This window comes from Oreochromis niloticus, linkage group LG1, assembly GCF_001858045.2.
Source record: "Oreochromis niloticus isolate F11D_XX linkage group LG1, O_niloticus_UMD_NMBU, whole genome shotgun sequence".
Taxonomy (NCBI): Eukaryota; Metazoa; Chordata; class Actinopteri; order Cichliformes; family Cichlidae; genus Oreochromis; species Oreochromis niloticus.
Window position 1 is genome coordinate 4,463,990 of NC_031965.2, and position 21,170 is coordinate 4,485,159.

Below are 21,170 nucleotides of genomic sequence, written 5' to 3' on the forward strand. Positions count from 1 at the left end.
TTCTCTCCTCCTGCTACCCCCCCAAAAACCCATCTCCATTGAGACTGTGTCAGCTCCCAAAAAGACAAAAAACAAACTAAAAACCAGCAATAAACAACTTAAACATAAAAAATCACAAAGAAAGAACAATACAGTATCCACATCTGAACCAAAGAGTAAAACAGTGAAATGTGGATTATTAAATATTAGGTCTCTCTCCTCCAAGTCTCTGTTAGTACATGACTTAATAATTGATCAACAAATCGATTTACTCTGCCTTACAGAAACCTGGTTGCAGCAGGATGAGTATGTTAGTTTAAATGAATCAACACCCCCGAGTCATTCTAACTACCAGAAATCCCGAAGCACAGGCCGAGGGGGCGGTGTGGCAGCAATTTTTCACACCAGCCTATTAATTAACGAAAGACCAAGACAGACTTTTAATTCATTTGAAAGCCTGATGCTTAGCCTCGTCCACCCCAGCTGTAAAACTCAGAAACCAGTCTTACTTGTTATCATCTATCGTCCACCTGGGCCTTACACAGAGTTTCTCTCTGATTTCTCAGACTTTTTATCTGATTTAGTGCTCAGCTCAGATAAAATAATTATTGTGGGTGATTTTAACATCCATGTAGATGCTAAAAATGACAGCCTCAACATGGCATTTAATCTGTTATTAGACTCAATTGGCTTCTCTCAAAATGTAAAAGAACCCACCCACCACTTTAATCACACTCTAGATCTTGTTTTAACGTATGGCATAGAAACTGAATATTTAACAGTGTTTCCTGAAAACCCTCTGCTGTCTGATCATTTCCTGATAACATTTACATTTACAATAATTGATTACACAGCAGTGGAGAGTAGACTTTATCACAGTAGATGTCTTTCTGAAAGCGCTGTAACTAAGTTTAAGAATATAATCCACCCACTGTTATCATCTTCAATGCCCTGTACCAACATAGAGCAGAGCAGCTATCTGAACGCTACTCCAACAGAGGTCGATTATCTTGTTAATAATTTTACCTCCTCACTACGTACGACTCTGGATACTGTAGCTCCTGTGAAAACTAAGGCCTCAAATCCAAAGTCCCTGACTCCGTGGTATAATTCTCAAACACGTAGCCTAAAGCAGATAACTCGTAAGCTGGAGAGGAAATGGCGTGTCACAAATTTAGAGGATCATCATTTAGCCTGGAGAAATAGTTTGCTGCTTTATAAGAAAGCCCTCCGCAAAGCCAGAACATCTTACTATTCGTCACTGATTGAAGAAAATAAGAACAACCCCAGGTTTCTCTTCAGCACTGTAGCCAGGCTGACAAAAAGTCAGAGCTCTACTGAGCCAACCATCCCTTTAACGTTAACTAGTAATGACTTCATGAACTTCTTCACAAATAAAATTTTTATCATTAGAGAAAAAATTACCAATAATCATCCCACAGATGTAATATTATCTACAGCTACTCTTAGTACCATCGATGTTAAGTTAGACTCTTTTTCTCCAATTGATCTTTCTGAGTTAACTTCAATAATTAATTCCTCCAAACCATCAACGTGTCTTTTAGACCCCATTCCTACAAAACTGCTCAAAGAAGTCCTGCCATTAATTAATTCTTCGATCTTAAATATGATCAACCTATCTCTAATAATCGGCTATGTACCACAGGCCTTCAAGCTGGCTGTAGTTAAACCTTTACTTAAAAAGCCATCTCTAGACCCAGCTGTCTTAGCTAATTATAGGCCAATCTCCAACCTTCCTTTCATATCAAAAATCCTTGAAAGAGTAGTTGTCAAACAGCTAACAGATCATCTGCAGAGGAATGGCTTATTTGAAGAGTTTCAGTCAGGTTTCAGAGCTCATCACAGCACAGAAACAGCTTTAGTGAAGGTTACAAATGATCTTCTTATGGCCTCTGACAGTGGACTCATCTCTGTGCTTGTCCTGCTAGACCTCAGTGCTGCGTTCGATACTGTTGACCATAATATCCTATTAGAGCGATTAGAACATGCTGTAGGTATTACAGGTACTGCACTGCAGTGGTTTGTATCATATCTATCTAATAGACTCCAGTTTGTACATGTAAATGGAGAGTCCTCTTCAGACACTAAGGTCAATTATGGTGTTCCACAGGGTTCAGTGCTAGGACCAATTCTATTTACATTATACATGCTTCCCCTAGGCAACATCATTAGAAGACATAGCATAAATTTTCACTGCTATGCAGATGACACGCAGCTCTATCTATCCATGAAGCCAGGTAACACACACCAATTAGTTAAACTGCAGGAATGTCTTAAAGACATAAAGACCTGGATGGCCGCTAACTTTCTGCTTCTTAATTCAGATAAAACTGAGGTTATTGTACTCGGCCCTGAAAATCTTAGAAATATGGTATCTAAGCAGATTCTTACTCTGGATGGCATTACCTTGGCCTCCAGTAACACTGTGAGAAACCTTGGAGTCATTTTTGACCAGGACATGTCCTTCAATGCACATATTAAACAAATATGTAAGACTGCTTTCTTCCATTTGCGCAACATCTCTAAAATTAGAAATATCCTGTCTCAGAGTGATGCTGAAAAACTAGTTCATGCATTTATTACTTCCAGGCTGGACTACTGTAATTCACTATTATCAGGAAGTCCTAAAAACTCGCTGAGAAGCCTTCAGCTAATCCAAAATGCTGCAGCAAGAGTACTGACAGGGACTAGAAAGAGAGAGCATATTTCTCCTGTTTTGGCTTCCCTTCATTGGCTTCCTGTTAAATCCAGAATTGATTTCAAAATCCTGCTCCTCACATACAAGGTCTTAAATAATCAGGCCCCATCTTATCTTAATGACCTTGTAGTACCATATCACCCTATTAGAGCACTTCGCTCTTGCACTGCAGGCCTACTTGTTGTTCCTAGAGTATTTAAAAGTAGAATGGGAGGCAGAGCCTTCAGTTTTCAGGCCCCTCTTCTGTGGAACCAACTTCCAGTTTGGATTCGGGAGACAGACACTATCTCTACTTTCAAGATTAGGCTTAAAACTTTCCTTTTTGCTAAAGCATATAGTTAGGGCTGGACCAGGTGACCCTGAATCCTCCCTTAGTTATGCTGCAATAGACGTAGGCTGCCGGGGATTCCCATGATGCATTGAGTTTTTCCCTTCCAGTCACCTTTCTCACTCACTATGTGCTAATAGACCTCTCTGCATCGAATCATATCTGTTATTAATCTCTGTCTCTCTTCCACAGCATGTCTTTCATCCTGTTTTCCTTCTTTCACCCCAACCGGTCGCAGCAGATGGCCGCCCCTCCCTGAGCCTGGTTCTGCCGGAGGTTTCTTCCTGTTAAAAGGGAGTTTTTCCTTCCCACTGTCGCCAAAGTGCTTGCTCATAGGGGGTCATATGATTGTTGGGTTTTTCTCTGTATTTATTATTGTGCTATCTACTGTACAATATAAAGCGCCTTGAGGCGACTTTTGTTGTGATTTGGCGCTATATAAATAAAATTGAATTGAATTGAATTGAATATGATAATGATCACTCTACTTTAGTACTTTTGGTATTTTGAGTATTTTTAAATAGCAGCTTTATGATGTAAACTCAACCTTGTTCATACATCAAACTGTGAATATAATCTCAATTTATGTACACTGTGGCACATTGATATTTTGGGGATTATTTAGAACATATTCTCAAAAAAATATTCTGATGCTCTATTGGGACTTATTCCCAGATGCCAGTTTTTCAAACCCACTGGTGTGACTTATTTGTCTCTTTTGGCCCTGTGACAGACTGCCAATCTGTCCAGAGTGTACCGTCTCGCCCTACGGTAGCTGTGATAGGGTCAAATTCGTGCATGTAGATGTTGAGTGTTCCTCACACACACGCATATGTTAGTTACCGAGTTAAAGAGGGTGTTTTTGGTAGGATCAATATTTTTATAAAATACGTATTTCCCTTTGGAAGTATTACTATAAAACACTGCGACATTTTCATTGGTATGCGCATGATATCTGCATTTATCTATCCATGAAACCAGATAACACACACCAATTAGTTAAACTGCAGGAATGTCTTAAAGACATAAAGACCTGGATGACCTCTGCTGCTAAATTCCAATATCAAATGTGCTATCTAACCAGATTCTTACTCTGGATGGCATTACCTTGGCCTCCAGTAATGCTGTGAGGAACCTTGGAGTCATTTTTGACCAGGATATGTCCTTCAATGCACATATTAAACAAATATGTAGGACTGCTTTCTTCCATTTGTGCAATATCTCTAAAATTAGAAATATCCTGTCTCAGGGTGACAGAAAAACTATTTCATGCATGCATTACTTCTAGGCTGAACTACTGTAATTCATTATTATCAGGATGTCCTAAAAGCTCACTGAAAAGCCTTCAGTTGATCGAAAAATTCTGGAGCAAGAGTACTGACAGGGACTAGAAAGAGAGAGCATATTTTTTCCTATACTGGCTTCCCTTCATTGGTGTGTGTGTGTTTTTCCTGTTTTCTCTGGGCTTCATGCCTTCTTGGATTTGTGAAGACCTTTTGCACTTGGTTATTTAAATCTGGTTATTTATCATTAAGAAATATTTTCTAAAGAAATTGTCCAATAGAGCTGTTGAGATCAGGAATGCTGATATCACATTTCAGTTTTCGTTGAACTAAAGCAGTTTTCCTAGCATGAAGCTGTGAGTAGCAAGGATTACTGACTACCTTTGTCTATATCCTGGTCCTGTAGAAAGACAAGCATTAACATGCAGAGGTTTGCAGTCTACCTTTTATTAGGAAAACAATAAACGGTTTTCAGCTGCTGTCACAAGTAAATCATGTCATGTAATACAAATGAAAAGTGTCAAAAAAATAAACATCAACAGAGGTAATTAGTGTCAGTGGTAAAGTGAGCCTTATCTCTCTAAAAATATATCAGCATATTAATTTTCGTTTACATTATTCAACACAGCTATGAGATGATAATGATGGTGGTGGTGGTGGTGGCATGTGTGTGTGCAAGAAGGACGGCATGACACGTTAGACAAATACACTCTAGCCTCTGTGTGTGGTCAAATTGGCAGTGCGGAGTGTTTGAGCACAGAGTACACAGGCTGAATGATTCTGTGGATCATTAGTGATGCTGGTTTTATTTATATACGCTCTTTTCTCCTGTTCGCTGTCAGCCATCAAGGGGTCCATCTCTTTTATTTGTGTGTCAAGCTCCTGCGTTCTGTGTTGCTTTGCTTTTACTCCTAGCAAAGATGTGATGCAACACCATAGATGTACACTGATTAAATGTGTCCCCCCCTTTCTGGTAACCATTGAGTGCTGCTAGGTTTCTGTTTGATATACAAAGTAAGAATGCTGCAGGTTCACAGGTTTGCCTGATTTCTCTTCAGTGGGCCAGCAATAATGGGAGGAGCTTATGCATGAACAGGAGAGTGATGCACAGCAGTGGGTCCATGGGGCTCATCACACTGCAGTCTGGAAGACACAGAAAGATGTGGCAATATTTACAACAGCACTGTATAATGCAAACATTTCTGCTTGTCCATTGGCCTCTACAGTGCTTCGTACAAAGACTTACTTCTTTGTATGTTATATACAAAGAAGTAAGTCAAAAGGAATCGTAATATACAGTTGTTCATCTCAGTGTGTTAATTAACCTTGGCAGCTGACGGCCTATGAAGGTTCAGTTAACTATAGTAATAGAAATCACTGGATCATTTGAAGAGCTTACAGCATCTGCTTCCCAACACCACAGGGAAGGGGGGGTCAGTGCGTGTATATGTGTCTTCATGTCTCTCTGTGTGTCGTTAGTGGGTGGATGAAAGTGAATGAGTGAATGCTGTGTGTGTGTGTGTGTGTGTGTGTGTGTGTGTGTGTGTGTGTGTGCATTGCTCAGCCTGGGTCTGGGGCTTGCTGAGCCCGGGTGGGACGGGGTCACCACTCGGGGTGCGTGACTGACACGGTAGCTCGGGGTGGCTTGGACCTCTCCCTTATTGGGAGGGGCTCTGCCGGGTGGTTCTTGGGTGCCTGTGGCCCTTTTAATTTTTGTGGTCCTAGTGCTACCTCCCACCACCACTACCGCAACACACACACACACACACACACACACACACACACACACACACACACACACTTCCTCTTTCTTTTTTTGCCTCTTTCCTATCTTGTCTTAGAAGTCATCATACTATTCCACATATAATGTAATAACACAAATAGAAATGAACAAATAAACAAATAAAAGATTCTATTTATTTAACAAAAGAAATTATCAAACAGTCTATCGGTTAATCTAAAACTTGAATGTAGCCATTCTCAGCAACCCCGGGCTCATTAAGAAAATGAATGATGGGATTCTCTGGCATTTATATGGGACCTTTCCGCTCTCATCACTTACAGTGCTTTATAGTACAAACCATTTTTACCCTTTTCACACAGCTCTTTATACGCTTTACACTACTGTCACCAGTCACAAAATATGTCAATAATCAACAATAGTGTAAAAACAATCAAACTTTCTGCACTTTCTATATGTGTTTATATGTGTGTGTATACAAAAATACTCTGGGAGGTCTTGAACCAAGTTCAAAACACCATTGTGGACAATTTTAGGTTACCTGTTAAATAACATGCATGTTTTAGGATTGTGTGATGATATCAGAGTAGGTGGAAGAAAAACAGCACTGAGCAAACATGCAAACTCTACACAGAAAAGCCTAGAGAGTAAGAGATATGAACCCACAATTTGTGATGCTTACCATCTCAACACTACACTGCCATGGATGAATTGATCAGAAATTCTTTAACTTTCAGGTGTCAGGGTGCTGGGTCTTTTCACCCAGCATTCTAAGCTAATTGTATACTGTACTCCTTGTATTATGATGATTTAGTTCCTGTTTATCCTCAGTTTAGTTCTTGTATTATATTCTCATATATTTAAGTTTTGTGGTTTCCCTGGGTTCCTCCTGTGTGTTTTGTCTAACCCCCGTGTGGGTGTCATGTCTTCTGTGTTTACGTCTCTTGCCCCTCTTTCCTTCTCCCTCACCCTCTTTGGAGCTGTCTTGTGAGGTGGTATAAGTCAATGACCACTCTGGATATTATTCCACTGTAAACCTTAATGTGTACTCCATCACACCATACACATGATGGCCGATGCCAAAACGTAACCCCATCGTACTGTTCCGATTGGATTAGCCCACACAGGTCATAACAGACAAGTTGTGCAGAGTAATCATTTAACCAAATGATCTACACTTTTAATAGGGTCTCTGTGTTTCACCTCCCTTTCCTGTTCCCGTGCAGCTCTCCTTGTGTTTCTTCTCCGCTCCCCTGTATGTTTTATTGTTTGCCTCCTTGTCTTATCCCTGATGTTATGTCAAGTCTGTGTCTCTGTGCTTCCTGTTTTATTTTGACAGTCTTGCATGTTCAGTGTGTTCTTTTTTGCTTCCTTCTGTTCCTTAGTTTGTCTCAGCTGTTCCCTGTCTGTTTCCGCTTCCCCTGATCGCCTCCTTTCTGTATATATTATTTTTCCACTGGCCTTTGACAGTGCATCTGCGTTTCCTCCCGTGTTCCTCCCAGTTTCCAGGTTTCCAGGGTTTTTCTAGTGTTACGGGGTTTGTGTTTATTTCTTTGTTCCCCCAGTTTAAGTGTTCCTTAGTTTAGTTTTTTATGGGGGGGGTTTCCCCGTTTGGTATGTCTGTATAAATAAACAGCACGCCTTCAGTTTAATTCAGTTTTTTGTCTCTCTGTGGTCTGGATTTGGGTCCTCATAAAAATCACACACACCTCTGCCACTGCAAATCGTGACATCAGGATTTAAAGGATTTATTGCTCATTTGTTTGTGAATAGTGTGGACGGACAAATTTATAGGACTAGCATATAGTTTTGGTTTATGAGGGCTTTTATATTTCCGCAGATTAAAACACAAACTGACGATCTCCATCCCTACTAGCTTTACTGGGGGACACCGAGGTGTTCTCAAACCAGCCAACAGATGTGCTGGGTCTGCACCAGTGTATCCCAAACACTTGGGGGTGTTTGGGACATCCCCAAGTGCCCCAGTCAGGTATCAGACTAGGAGGTGCCCAGGAGGCATCCCAGTCAGATGTCCAAATTATCTCAATTTTCAATGTGTAATCTTTCAGTGTGGAGGTAACAATGCTATTCATGCCATCTATAAGGGAGATATCCGCAATCTGACATCAGACAGAAAAACATTTCTCAGATATTGGGACTAGCGTTATTCTCCTGAAGCTCTACCCCCTGGAAAGGTGTTCTGGAGGGAAAACGACTGCATGGTCCTCCATTTTGTCTCTCGCTTCTAAAGTTTTACTGTGGTCTGGAGGTCTACACTTTGAAACAATAAAAATGTAAAACTAAAACACCATTGAGAAAAGCGTGTAGCCCCTGTCAGTCATGTCTGTTTACAAGTGTCAAGTCTGTGTCACTCTGTTTCTGGGTCTTGTCCCTGTTTGTTTACCCTTTCCTTGTGTCTAGTTGTATTTTTTCAGTCTAGGTCTCTGTCTCTGTGTATATGTTCCCTGTTTTATTTTGAAAGTCCTTGTCTCGTGTGAATTCTGCTCAGTTTTGCTGCACCTGTCTTATCAGGCCATCCAGCCATTTTCCACAGGTGTGTCCGCTCTGCCCTGATTCCCTCTTGTGTATATATTATCTTTGTCTCTCACTGTTCTTTGTCGTTATCTCATAATCGTAGATCAAACCCTGTGTTGTCCATTTGGTAATGACAATGACTTATAAGAGAGAAAATCTTTGTTTAATATAAATATGACCACCACATGCAATACTTTACACACTCCAACAGCTGCAAGGGCTCAGTGAACACATTAATATGATGTACTGTAATGAAAAGGAGAGGATGAAAACATGACAGGCAATTTGAAAGATCTGACAAATTATCTTTCCCCTTCCATTACCCTCCTGCCTCTAAGTCAGATGACATTGCAGTCAAATGACAGATGCCTGTATTTTTGAGCGGCCCCCTCCTCTGGCATCTCTTTGGCTGTCACTAGCAAAGGTAATCTTTCAGTTTTTATTTTCTTTTTAACCTTAGTCTGTTGTCAAATATTTTCAACAAATCATCTGAAACACAGAAAAATAAGTGAAAAAGACAGATTTAAGGAGCTTGTGAAAAAAAGTAAACTTGGCTTCTTTAAATTTCTTGAAGACGTTTCACCTCTCATCTGAGCTTCTTCAGTTCTAATACCAAATGGTGGTGAGTCCTAGATATTTAATCCCTAGTGGGATATTTCATCCCTTGTCCCTTAAGGAGGTCATTGACCCACAATTGATCATATGTCAGAATCAGAGAGAGATACACAGAGAGAAAGCCACAGGCAAGAATGATTTCCTGTATTACTCAGTGGTGCATTTGGCTAATCTCAGTCTCTCACTGAACCTGCTCCTTTTACTGGCCAGCACGTCATGGCGTGGGTGGGACGTTTTGTCTACCGTTGTCCTTACCTTGGACAACATCCAGTGAGTTTGCTTGCATCTGTGACCCTTAACCTTCTGTCCCAGCATGCAACAGCATAGAGGATGGCATTCACCACACAGACTCAGAAAATTCTGAGCATTGACCGACAGATGTTAAAAGACCTCAGCCCCCTCAGAAAATAGAGACATTTCTGGCCCCTGTGTTGCTGATCACATTGTCAAACGCACAACGTTGAAGATGCAAATATTGTGGCCTTCCTGTCAGGTAATCAACAATCCAGCAAACAATACCTCTCTTGTGTCCACCTGCATCGCTGTCAGTTTATCATCCAGGAGGCTTGATGGTATTAAATGCACTGGAAAAGTTGAAAAACATGACCCTCACAGTGCTCACTGGCTGGTCCAGATAGGCGTAGACACAACTGGGTAGGTAGATGATGACATCTTCAACTCTGAGATAGCACTGGTAAGTGAACTGAAGGGGATCCTGATGTGGCCTGACAATAGGTCGGAGCTGGTTCGAGGATGAGTCTTTTCAGTGTCTTCATGACGTGGGAAATTAGTGCAACAGGTCTGGCCTGAGGGCCAACAGCGCACAGTTCAATGTCCGTGCAAATCGGTTGTGGGTCATTATCAGCAGAGGTTTTCGGGTGACACTACTATGAGACCTTGCTTCACCCTGTGAACTATTGAGATCACCTGATGCAAGATGTGAGTGGGCATTAACCTCCTAAGAACTGAACTATGTCATGGCATGCATTTTTAATTTCTCTTTGCTATTTGGGCTGATTGGGACCTGATGAATGTAAAAACAAAGAATTACCTGATTTTTGTTTCTGAGAAAAATGAGATCCACATATGAGGACATTCATTTTAAATTTCGATAGAACAGTGGCAGTAAAATGTCCTTGTAAGTGGATATCAGGCCCTTGTAGAGCAAAATTTTGTATTTTGGTCTAGACAACCCAAAGTGTGATGTCCACATATGTGGACGCCAGGTCCTAGGAGGTTAAGGTGCCTGGGAAGGGAAAAACTGCATTGTAGGTGGCAGAAAATTCGCCTCTGTTCAAGGATCATCATTCACAGTGAACATTAATGGCCTCTTTCATTCCTTTTTCAAACCATCTGTCTTCTCTGTAAAAGATGTGAACATCAGCATCCTTGACAGAGTGACCTTTATCCTTTAGACGGACATGTACAGCGGAGTCTTGTCCTATCGAGGTGGCTCTTCTATTTTGTGCCATACATTATGTAGAGGTCTGAGCACTCCTCAGTACACTGCACAGCATACAGTGCGTTGTTTAGCTTGTGTTTGGGAGTTTAGTCCTTGGGAACCAGTTTTTGTATAAGAGTGGCTGAAGTGCACTGGGATGTGATCCTTGGAGAAGACTCTGCTGTGTTCCTCTGATAAACCTGCTACATAAGGGATGACAGTGTTGTTCCATTTGTCATTCTGTTTCTCCCTAATTGATGTCTGACCTTCTTTCCTACCCATCTTCGCTATTTTGATGAAAGCCCAATTGAGATAACCACATTTTAAGAGCTTACTTCACATGTGTGTGTTCCTTCATTTTCTCTTCTGGCTTAGAGGGAACATTTTCTTCCCGGTGTTGCAGGTTCCTGATTACTCCAAGTTTGTGTTCCAGAGGGTGGTGGGAGCCAAAAAGGAGGTACTGGTCCGTGTGTGTGGGCTTTCAGTAAACTTCAGTGTTGAGGTTTGATCTCCACTTGGCAGTGTGCATGCGTGTATAGTGTGTGGTATGGTGTGTAGTTCAGTGTGTAGTAGCAGTGTGTGTCCATTTACCTTTGTGGTGGGGAGCCTGTCTCAGCAGCCTCCCAGGATTTCTTGTACTCCAGGTCCTGAAAAAAAAGCTCTAAGCTGCGCTGATTCTAGTTGCTGGTGCCTTGTCTTGCGGTCTTGTGGGTTGCACACTTCGTGCTCACATGGGATCCTGGAGCCAGCCATTCCCCTGGCATATTGCCCATGGTCTCACATTTCACACAGACAGCGGATCCTCGCAGTGGCTGCCTGAGGTCAGTGAGTTCTCTGACATCGTGGGCATCCCCCTGTTCCCACGGTCTTGCAAGTTCACAAGCAGTAATGTAGAAACTAATGGCTTATCCATTGAAGCAGGGGCAGTCAGTGTTTATTTGTGTGTTGTTTTCTGGGAAGGCCAAGAAAGAGCTAGAACACCTAGCAGGAACTCCCTGCTCGCTGCTCATTGACTCCCTGTAACTAAGGTTACTGACTCCCTGCTGGCTAGGCTACACAGGGCCATGTCTACCCAGGCTTGTCTAACCAATTTGGTGTTCATTTCATCCCTCCACCTGCATCACCTGTCCCATCACATCAGGTTCTGGGGACCCTGACATTGCACCCGAGCTGCTGGCCACCTCCACTCACCTGGCTTCCCTACTCTGCTAGCTCTCCTCTTTCCACTATGCCTAAGTGGGCAAAGTGGGGACAGTGGATGCCTCACAGGCAATGGTGGAGTTTCCGGGCCCTCGGATGGGATCCACTCCCCTATCTGCTGTGAGGCCAGGCCCATCCTCCTGCAGCCCCTCCCAGCCCCTGCCCTCCGGCAGGAGCCATTAAAGGGCAGCTATCAGGAGGAGGATACTGACTCTGGGGTCCACTTCCCCAACATGCCCAAGGTCCACAAGTTGGACCACACATACAGCCCAACGGTCACACCTCACCAATAGTTTGCTTCACTTTAGTTTACTTTGCAGTCACTGCTTTAAATATGTTTTACTTATTGTCCAATAAAATTTCTTGGTTAAATTTATTTTTTTCATCACACCTTACAATGTTCATAGGGAGTGCCCACATATCACGTGGCATTGAAAGAGGCCATGTGAAACAATTGTCAAAATTCTGTTTTATGTTATATTAATTCATCTTTCTTTGTTTGGCTTCTCCTCCCTGGTTGGTAAAAGGTGTGGCAAAGGGCTAATGGATCTGAAGTACTGCTGAAAGCCTCATTGGACTAAACCAAATGCTTCAGTGCCTGGGGGGTGTTTGGAGTTTAATCATTTTGTGTTAGTTGATTATATGGCAGCCATTTGTCTTCCCCTTGTGTGTCATATGGTGTAGCTAAGCCAGTATTTAAGTTCATGTGTCATTTCGGCAGGTCAGTTTGTCTTATGTTTGTTTGAGGTTTTGTTAGTTGGGTTCATTAAGGTTCAGGATCAGATGCATTTGCTTAATATGTGTGTTATGAGCAGTTTGCCTTATGGGCGTGCCCTTCCTGTGCTTTTTGATTTGTTGGAGTCTGATCAGATCCAGAAATGCAATGTAGCCATTACCAGAGCACAGGCTAAGCAAGTCAATACCCACTCTGAGATTCTGAGTGCGGTGCCCTTTTTCCAATGAGGAGTTAGGAACAACTGTGGTGAGGCCACGGAAGACCCACAGACAAAAAAGGAAGGAGAAATTCAAATTTCGCCAACAGACACTGAGCCAACATAGTTACCATTAGCGTTCAATATTCCATCTGAAATAACTGAACTCCAAAAATCTAATCAATCTTTAATATCTCTTTTCCAGAAGGCAAAGGAAAATGAACCTGGAGCGGAGCAGGTTCTTGACAGTGAGTACATCTTGCAAAATGACATTCTCTATCGTTGGAAAGGGTCTGTGTTGTAGCTAGTGGTTCCCCAAAAGGTGAGAGACACCATTCTCACCTTGGGACATTCTATTCCGTGGGCTGGCCACCTTGGTAAGAACAAGACTACAGCTTGCATGAAACACAATTTTTACTGGCCTGGTCTGAGCAAAGATGTGGCTCCATTTTGTAAAAGTTGCCCACAGTGTCAGATAACATCTGTTAAAATCCCCCTCAGAGCTGCACTCCAACCTCTCCCTGTCATCGGCATTCCTTTTGAGCGTCTTGGAATGGAAATTGTAGGGTCTGTTGAGAGGAGCAAAGCGGGGAATCGCTACATGCTTGTTGTAAGACAGTGGTTCCCAAACTTTTTTTGCTAGGCCCCCATTTATTTTACAAGAAAAATGTAAAGAAAGTGTAAATCACCTCTCAGTTTTTCAATTTTTCAACAAGGGCCAGTTGCCACAGCTACTGTGGCAACTGGCCATTTTCTTGGATGTAGATCAGATAGTTGTTCACACTCTAACTCATATTGCTCCTTTGCTTTGCCTCAGTTCTAGTTTCCTTCTCCACCTTGGTCCTTTGTCATTTCATCATCCTGCAACGCTTTTTATCTTCTTCTTCAAATCACCTGTCATCAACCACAGCATTAATGATTGTAACATAGTCCTCTTTCTCCAAATTTCCCTTACCACCAACACCATACTAGTCTTAGACTTGTGCAAACTAAGAGGTCCTGGACAATGTAACCTGAATTATATATCCTATATTATTTTTGCTCAGTCATAGATACAGCAACATCTGCAAACTAAAGAATCTTGTTCTATTTGGATTAGATCATGGATGTCCAACTCCAGGCCTCAAGGACTGGTGTCCTGCAGGTTTTAGATGTGTCCTTGACAGTGTTGGAGAGTAACGGAATACATGTGCCGGCAATAGGCGTTATGTTTTTAAAATACAAAATATGAGTAACTGTATTCCGTTACAGTTACCGTGTGAAAAGGTGGTATTTGGAATACAGTTACTTTGTTGAAATAAATGGATTACACGGCGGTCTTTTCCTGTTTCATATGTTAGGCTATGCCCCCTCTATTTTTGATAATTCCACGCTGTTGGAAACCCAAACAAAACACGCATTAAGAGGCTCTAATGTGTGTGTCTCAATCTAGCAGCCTATTTCACCCCTACTTGCGTCCCGCATAATGAAAGATTATTGTTCAAAAAATTATTTAATATGAAGGCGATAGGCAGAGTGTTACAGGCATAGCCCTAAAGAATGTAGACTTATCAGTATTGTAGCCCAGTTGTAAGTAAGCTATTAAGACTCGACTGTACACTGTGTCCTGTACACTGTGTTCTCCAAAAAAGTTCCATTGGAGCAGCCTGTCAACGCCTCTCTCTGTCTCTCGCTAGCAAAGTTGACCCAGACAACAAAGTAAAGCTAGTTTTTGGTTACGAGCCCGACACGGAACCCCGCGTATTAGCCAGAGCTCCCTTTACTACAGTTCGGCGCCGCGGACCTGTTTTATATACGCGTGGAATAGTTTTCTATACAAGATCGCTGCCAAAAGTGCAGCCTTACCTAATGTCCACCCTACTGTTACTCATTTTATATTAAGATTTAAAAATCTAGTTGGTATTGATATGGCGAGTATTCTTCAGTAATAGTAATAAATCACACAGCAATAGTACATTCATGTAGTTGTAAAAAGCTTGATAATATATTAAGTAATCCAAAGTGTTGTGGATAGGCGTAGCTTTGGGTCACGTGGTGTCGGTGATAGTAATAGTGATTGCTATATCACCTGTTCACGGCCCGAGGGAATTTTTGTGAATGAGTGGGTGATGGGGGAAGTCGACTTTTGCTGACCGCTCAAGCTTAGAATGTTTTTTGATCACTAATTTTCTACCCAGATAGCAAGGAAACATTGAAACAATGTTGAGTCAATATCAGGCGACGTCATTGAAGCAACGTTGAAGTGTGACGTTGACCCAACATCACTCTTGCACCCATTTTTAACGTTGAAACAACGTCAGGTTTTGATGTTGAATCAATGTTGAAACCTGACATTGATTCTACGTTATATTTTCTTAACGCTGTTGACATTGAAACAATGTCAGATTCTGATATTGAAACACTGTTGAGCTATGGTATTGATTTTCCACCTCTTTCGTACAGTTGCTTTTTATTGAAAAAAAACCCCCAAAAACAAAAAAGGTCAATAGACATGTATCATTTGCAAAATACTTTATTAAAAGACAAAGTTTCCTATTTACATTTCTATGTTTCACGTCACTTTTTATTATTTACTCCGGGATGGGGATGGATGATGTGCGTCCTGCGCGCCACCCGTACGATCTGGAGCATATCTGAGCCATTTCTGGACTGCTTGAGCAAAGACCAACTCAGACATAGAGTTCGCCCCTACCTGCTGCGCCAGGCCATCTAGGACAAAAATAGACACACACAAAAAACAAAGACAAAAAAAAGGGAATTAGAGCACATGAATAAGCTCTTGTTAACTGTCTTCAGCAGGGAGAAAGTATGTAAACTCCTAGGCTGATAAACATGAAAGTCACCAGGCGGAAATCAGCAAACTGCCGCATTTGATTCCCAAAGAGCTATAAGCTGAAAATGTGATGTGTCTTAGCTTGGTGTGCCGTGTATCCTTTAAAAAAAAAAGAAAAAAAAAGAAAAAAAAAAAGAAAACATGGGGTCCTCGGGCTGTACAAAGTGTACAACCCGAGGACAAAACAAGCCGAAGACCAAAGACTCCATCTCCAGATTAACCGGACATGAAAGTCTTGTTATTAAGAAAGACAAAGTAATATAGCAAAAAACAGACATAGGAAATGTGAAACGCACCCAGCACATCAATTGATCCCTTTATTGTTCACTTTAGGCTCATAAAACTACAATAAATGTTAAAACTTACCAAATATGCATCTGCACAGCGCTGTCTCTTTAAATGCCCTTTTTTGCTTTGTCTGGTCCTTGGTTTTTTCCCCTGCCCAGTTGAGTAGAGGCCAGCTCCTTTGTAATGGCATAAACCATTACACGGCGGACTCGCACCTCCAGTGTGGTCCAGCAGCACCAATCAACGCAAAGCGTCTCACCTATAGACACATTTTATGAGATGGAATTAGCGTGTCTCATGTCTTAAATGTGTATGCAAGTGCTTGTGTGTTTACTTCATGTAATTGATGATAGAAACATGTCATTTAGTTTTCCCTAAAGCCTGATTTTCAAGTCATACAAAGAATAAACCAAAGTATTGGCAGTACAATGTATTTCTATTCCCTTTTGTTGGATATTCATTTGTTAGTTCTTGTAACTGCTAAAAGTGTTTACTAGTTTTTGCCTGTCACATATATTTGTTATACCATGTAAACTGTGAAATTCCAAGATTTTCAAACTTGCCTTGTAATAGTGGCCTCACAGAGTCTCTGGAATCTACAGAAGAAAAAAAAAAAATCACAACAAGATGACATTCAGGAGTATAAATTGTTTTTTTTGTTTTTTTTTTAGATAAGAGTTGTGATGCAGCTTTAAAGCTTTTTTTAAAAGCATACCATCTATAGGGAAGACATCAGACTCTGCATGCTGGCGAGATCGCAAAGCTGTGTCGGTTTGTGCCGGAGTGGCGAAAGGTGCCGGAAGCTGGGTGGGGCATTATGATGGTTGCTATCAGTGGGCTGGGGGGCAGACTGCGGAGTGATGAGGGCTGTTTAGAAAAAGATAATTTTTTTAAGTATTTAAGAATACAGACAACTTGTCAAAAAAGTTTCCTCGTGTCAGACACAGATATGTACACAGACACTAGACAGTATTTTATTACCTGGTATTTTCACTCGAGGGGCCTGGGGAAACCGTTTTTTTGTAGGCTGCTCATCCTCTGAGTCCGTATATGTGTACAGGGGATTTGGTCTAAAGAAAAGAAATTAAAAACGGTCTTAAGTAATTGTAAATATGCTTTTGGCATATTGTTTCCTAAAGTTAGTTTGATTTCTAACAACACACACAGGAAACAGAGACGTGCAAGAAGGTACAGTATACAATGAATTTTTGAAGTGCACAAGTGTACACGGCTTTGCATTTTTAAAAAGTTTACAAACTTCCACTTTTTGGACTATATTATGTGGTGATATTGCAGTATGCAAGCACCACAGATATGTATAAAAGACAAGATCATAAATTCTTAACAATCAAAGATATGTTTGTGAATAAAAGGGTTTTACTTGTGCTTTCTTTTAAGACTGGTCTGGGTTTCTTCTTCGGACTGAAGGTCAGACGTATCACAGCGTTCACGTGGATATCTCTGACGACTGCGTTCTGCTTCGTGAAATGTGCCTGGAAATACAAACACAATGTACGGCCAGACATACATTACGTGTGGACAAAAGGTGCAAACGCATAGAAAAATCAGCGGTTTCAAAAATACGCTGGTACGTGTGGACGTAGCCTTATTCATTATACAAGGCACAAACGGAAAGTCATGTGACCGTGCAACGTACAGTCACGTGGGCATGCTGCGTGAGCATTCAAACCGAGTCTAAAGTTTTCGTGTGCGAATTGAAACGAGTGCTCTCCAGTCATCAAAAGTAACAAAGTCATTGAACACGTTTATACAGTTAACTTTACGTTTATCAATCATATATCACAGATTTAGAATTTTTTGTAGTACTAAGCAACTACAGAGCGAAAGTCTGGGTCAAGCGCCGAGGCGACGGCAAGAACAAAGGAAAACTCGAAGCGTTAAAGCTAGCTTTGTAAGGGAATATAACGAAGAAATTATGAAACGAAAATGTTTTCTTTGTTGATATACTTTGTTCGCAGTGCAGTTTATTTGTTGCCGGATTGTAAGAAGTAGACACAATTTCCGGCTCGTAAATAACAGTAAAAAACTCGTTAATGTACAACATTAACGAGTTTTTTACTGTTATTCAAATGCAAACATGGAAATAACGAGTAGGAAAAAAAAATCATTCATTCTTACCTTATACTAATCGTGGTGCAGGCCAGTGCAGTGCATGAACTGATGCCTTCTCCGGTCAATTCCGCTGAGAGTAAATCAAATGTCCCGCTCTACTGTAGAAGACAATGAATACCTGGGGGGATGTACCAATGTGAGAGGGGTGCTGCGGAATAGTCCAAGTGATCGCTGCTTTAATTTCGGTCAACTATACATAAATTGCACGTAGACACGATTTTTTAAAGCTGGTGAACTAGACCAAGTCATTGATAACAAATGAACAATAAATCTACTTTCTCTGGTACTTTATACCCGATCAGTTGCAGTGCAATTTAATGCTCAACTACAAATCGATGGTTTTTGATGGTGACCGGAGCCGAATGATCGTCAACTATAAATAGACGTTTTCTCGACGTTGTTGTTGTCACCTGGTCGACTATAAATAGATCAAATATCAATGACAAAAAAACAACGGTGAATCAACATCGTTACAACGTCCCTATAGTAAGACCGTCGGTTTACCACAGTATTTCAATGTTGTTACAACATTGGCATTTCAACCCCGACCATATACGACGGTTCGGATGAAAAATCAACATAGATTCAATGTCGTCTTGCTATCTGGGTATGGATTTTAAGGATTTGATAACAAATAAAGGAGTTTTTAACCTAGAACTTTGACTTATGTTTTGAACTGCGGGCGCGTCAACATTATTCCCCTATTCGGCTGCTCGGCGACTCAAAGGCTTGACAGTCGCCAATATTTGTCAGCAAAAAGTGCGACGGCAATGGAGCCTCCCGCAATCAGCGCTGAATAAACGCCGACGCGAGCCCACACACCACCGCCACTACACCTATAAAAGCAGCTAGTCTGACAGATAAGGAGAAGACGACGGTGGTATGTAAACTGTGTTTTTGTGCTGCGTATTGTTAGTTTGAACGCAGTTTGGATTCTGACCATACGAAGATGTTTTTGTGACACGCCCACCGCTACGTTTGCTGTTGGATTTGGTGTGTGTGTGTGCTGTGGCTCTGCAGGTGTTCAACTGAGTTTGAAGGAATTGCTGTTGCCTTTATTTTGGATTTTGGCATGCTGCTTATGTTGAATGCTTAAAATGAGTGGATCACAGGCTGCATCTGTTGTTGGAAAAACTGAAAAGGATAAATTATTAATTTCTCTCACTGAGAAAGCTCTTGCAAAGAAAATTGAAACCATCCAAACAGATCGGAAAAGGCATGTAAACAAAATGAATTATTATGTCTCTTAAAGAGCTAATGAAAGATGATAAAAATTATTCACAACTCAAATCACAGTTTGATGAGTTAACACACCTGTTTAAGGATGCCAGTGCATTGCACGAATCTTTACTTTCTCTAATCTCATTTGATGAGAAAGATAAACAAAATACATGGTTCTCAAGCATCGCTAAATACAATAAAGGGTTTATGGAGGATGTTAAGATATGGCTCTCTGAAACTGATAAACGTACGGGGAGGCCATCATCTGACAAAGCACAGTCACAGGAAAATTCCCTGGGAGGAGAAATGGAGGTGCGAGAGCACACTGGAAAACAACCTCAATCATCTCTTAATCCCCAGAATGATGTTAATGATGACGTGTTGCCATCCGACAGTGTGTCAAATCAAGGCAGTAGGTCAAGCTCAAGAGTATCATCTACTTCATCTGCACATCTCAGGGCAGAAGCTGAAATGGCCGCCTTGCTCGCACGTCAACATATGCTGAAAGAAAAACACTCTCTTGAAGAACAAGAGGAACAATTGAGGAGAAAGAAAGAACAACTTCAGCTTGAAGCAAATATAGCTGCAACTGTTGGAAAGGTGAACGTGCTGAGAACTGGATCCACTATGCGGAGCGTCGCTTCACGGAAATCTAATGGAATGGAATCATATTTTAAAACAAAGGGAAACAACCTTGAAATTCTTAATGTGGATGCAGAGACTTTTGTTCCACAGACACTTACAAAAGGAAACACAATCACTGGGAATGCAGAGCTTCAAGTAAAAACAGTGCAACAGAATATGAAAACTTCTGACGCTTTTGGATCAATTCCACCTTTGCCTAAGCCACAAGCTGCTCATCCAGTAGCCAATGAAAATCTGTTGTCCATTATGGAAAAACAAAATGAATTAACTTGTATGTTGGTCCATCAGCAAAGTCTTTCTTCACTGCCCAAAAGGGAGATTCAAACCTTTGATGGTGACCCTTTACATTTTCAGGCTTTCATGCGCTCTTTTGAACAGGTCATAGAAGCAAAGACTGGCGATGCTGGCGACTGCCTGCATTATCTTGCACAGTACACCAAGGGGCAGCCCAATGAACTTGTTAAAAGCTGTCAACACATGTCTGAGAGTGCTGGATATGTAAAGGCAAAGACTCTGCTGTATGAGCACTTTGGGAATGGACATGTGATTGCATCTGCTTATTTGAACAAAGTTCACTCATGGCCACTGATTAGATCGGAAGATGGAAAAGCTCTTCAGGCATATTGTTTGTTCCTGCGTGGATGCTGCAATGCAATGGAAGAGATTAATGATCTCTCTGAATTAAATACACCTGCCAGTATGCTTGCTGTGATTAGAAGACTGCCATATAAGTTAAAAGACAAATGGCGAACAGTGAATGTGACATTCAGGAGAGGCAACATCGCAGAGCCGCATTCATTGACATTGTTTCCTTCCTTGAGCGTCAAGTTAAAATTGCTACAGATCCCGTCTTTGGAAATCTATGTGACGTTCCAGCAACACATCTAGCAGCCAAGGGTAGCAATGGAGGGAAACGTTCTCCGCATCTAAGAGCTAAAGGAAGTAGCTTCGCCACAACAGTCTCTGATGTTGAGAGACAGAATCAGACAGGGGCTCAAGATCGTCACAGCACTGTGAAGGCTTGTTTTTTCTGCAAAGGCAGACACACACTGGAGTCATGTGCTCTGCTTGATAAGAAACCTCATAATGAGAAGATTTCTTTTCTTAAAAAGAACAGCATCTGTTTTGGCTGTTTGTGTACTGGGCACATAAGCAAAGAATGCAGAAAACGCCTTTCATGTAAAATCTGTGGTCTCCGACATGCAAGTATACTCCATATCCACCATAAAGAGAAGAATGAAGTCAAACCTAATAATGAGGCAGATAACATTCCTGTT

The 21,170-nt window shown here is 41.4% G+C and overlaps 1 protein-coding gene across 1 annotated transcript in view; it reads right to left on the reverse strand.

Annotated features, from left to right (window-relative positions):
- Positions 1–4,745: 4,745 nt before the first annotated feature.
- The window catches only part of vstm2b (V-set and transmembrane domain containing 2B), a 38,330-nt gene continuing 21,905 nt past the window's right edge, over positions 4,746–21,170 (reverse strand). The window contains exon 5 of the mRNA XM_003459287.5: positions 4,746–5,452. Coding sequence (XP_003459335.2) covers positions 5,364–5,452 — 89 coding nt within the window. The 3' untranslated portion in view covers positions 4,746–5,363. The remainder of the gene's footprint in view (positions 5,453–21,170) is intronic.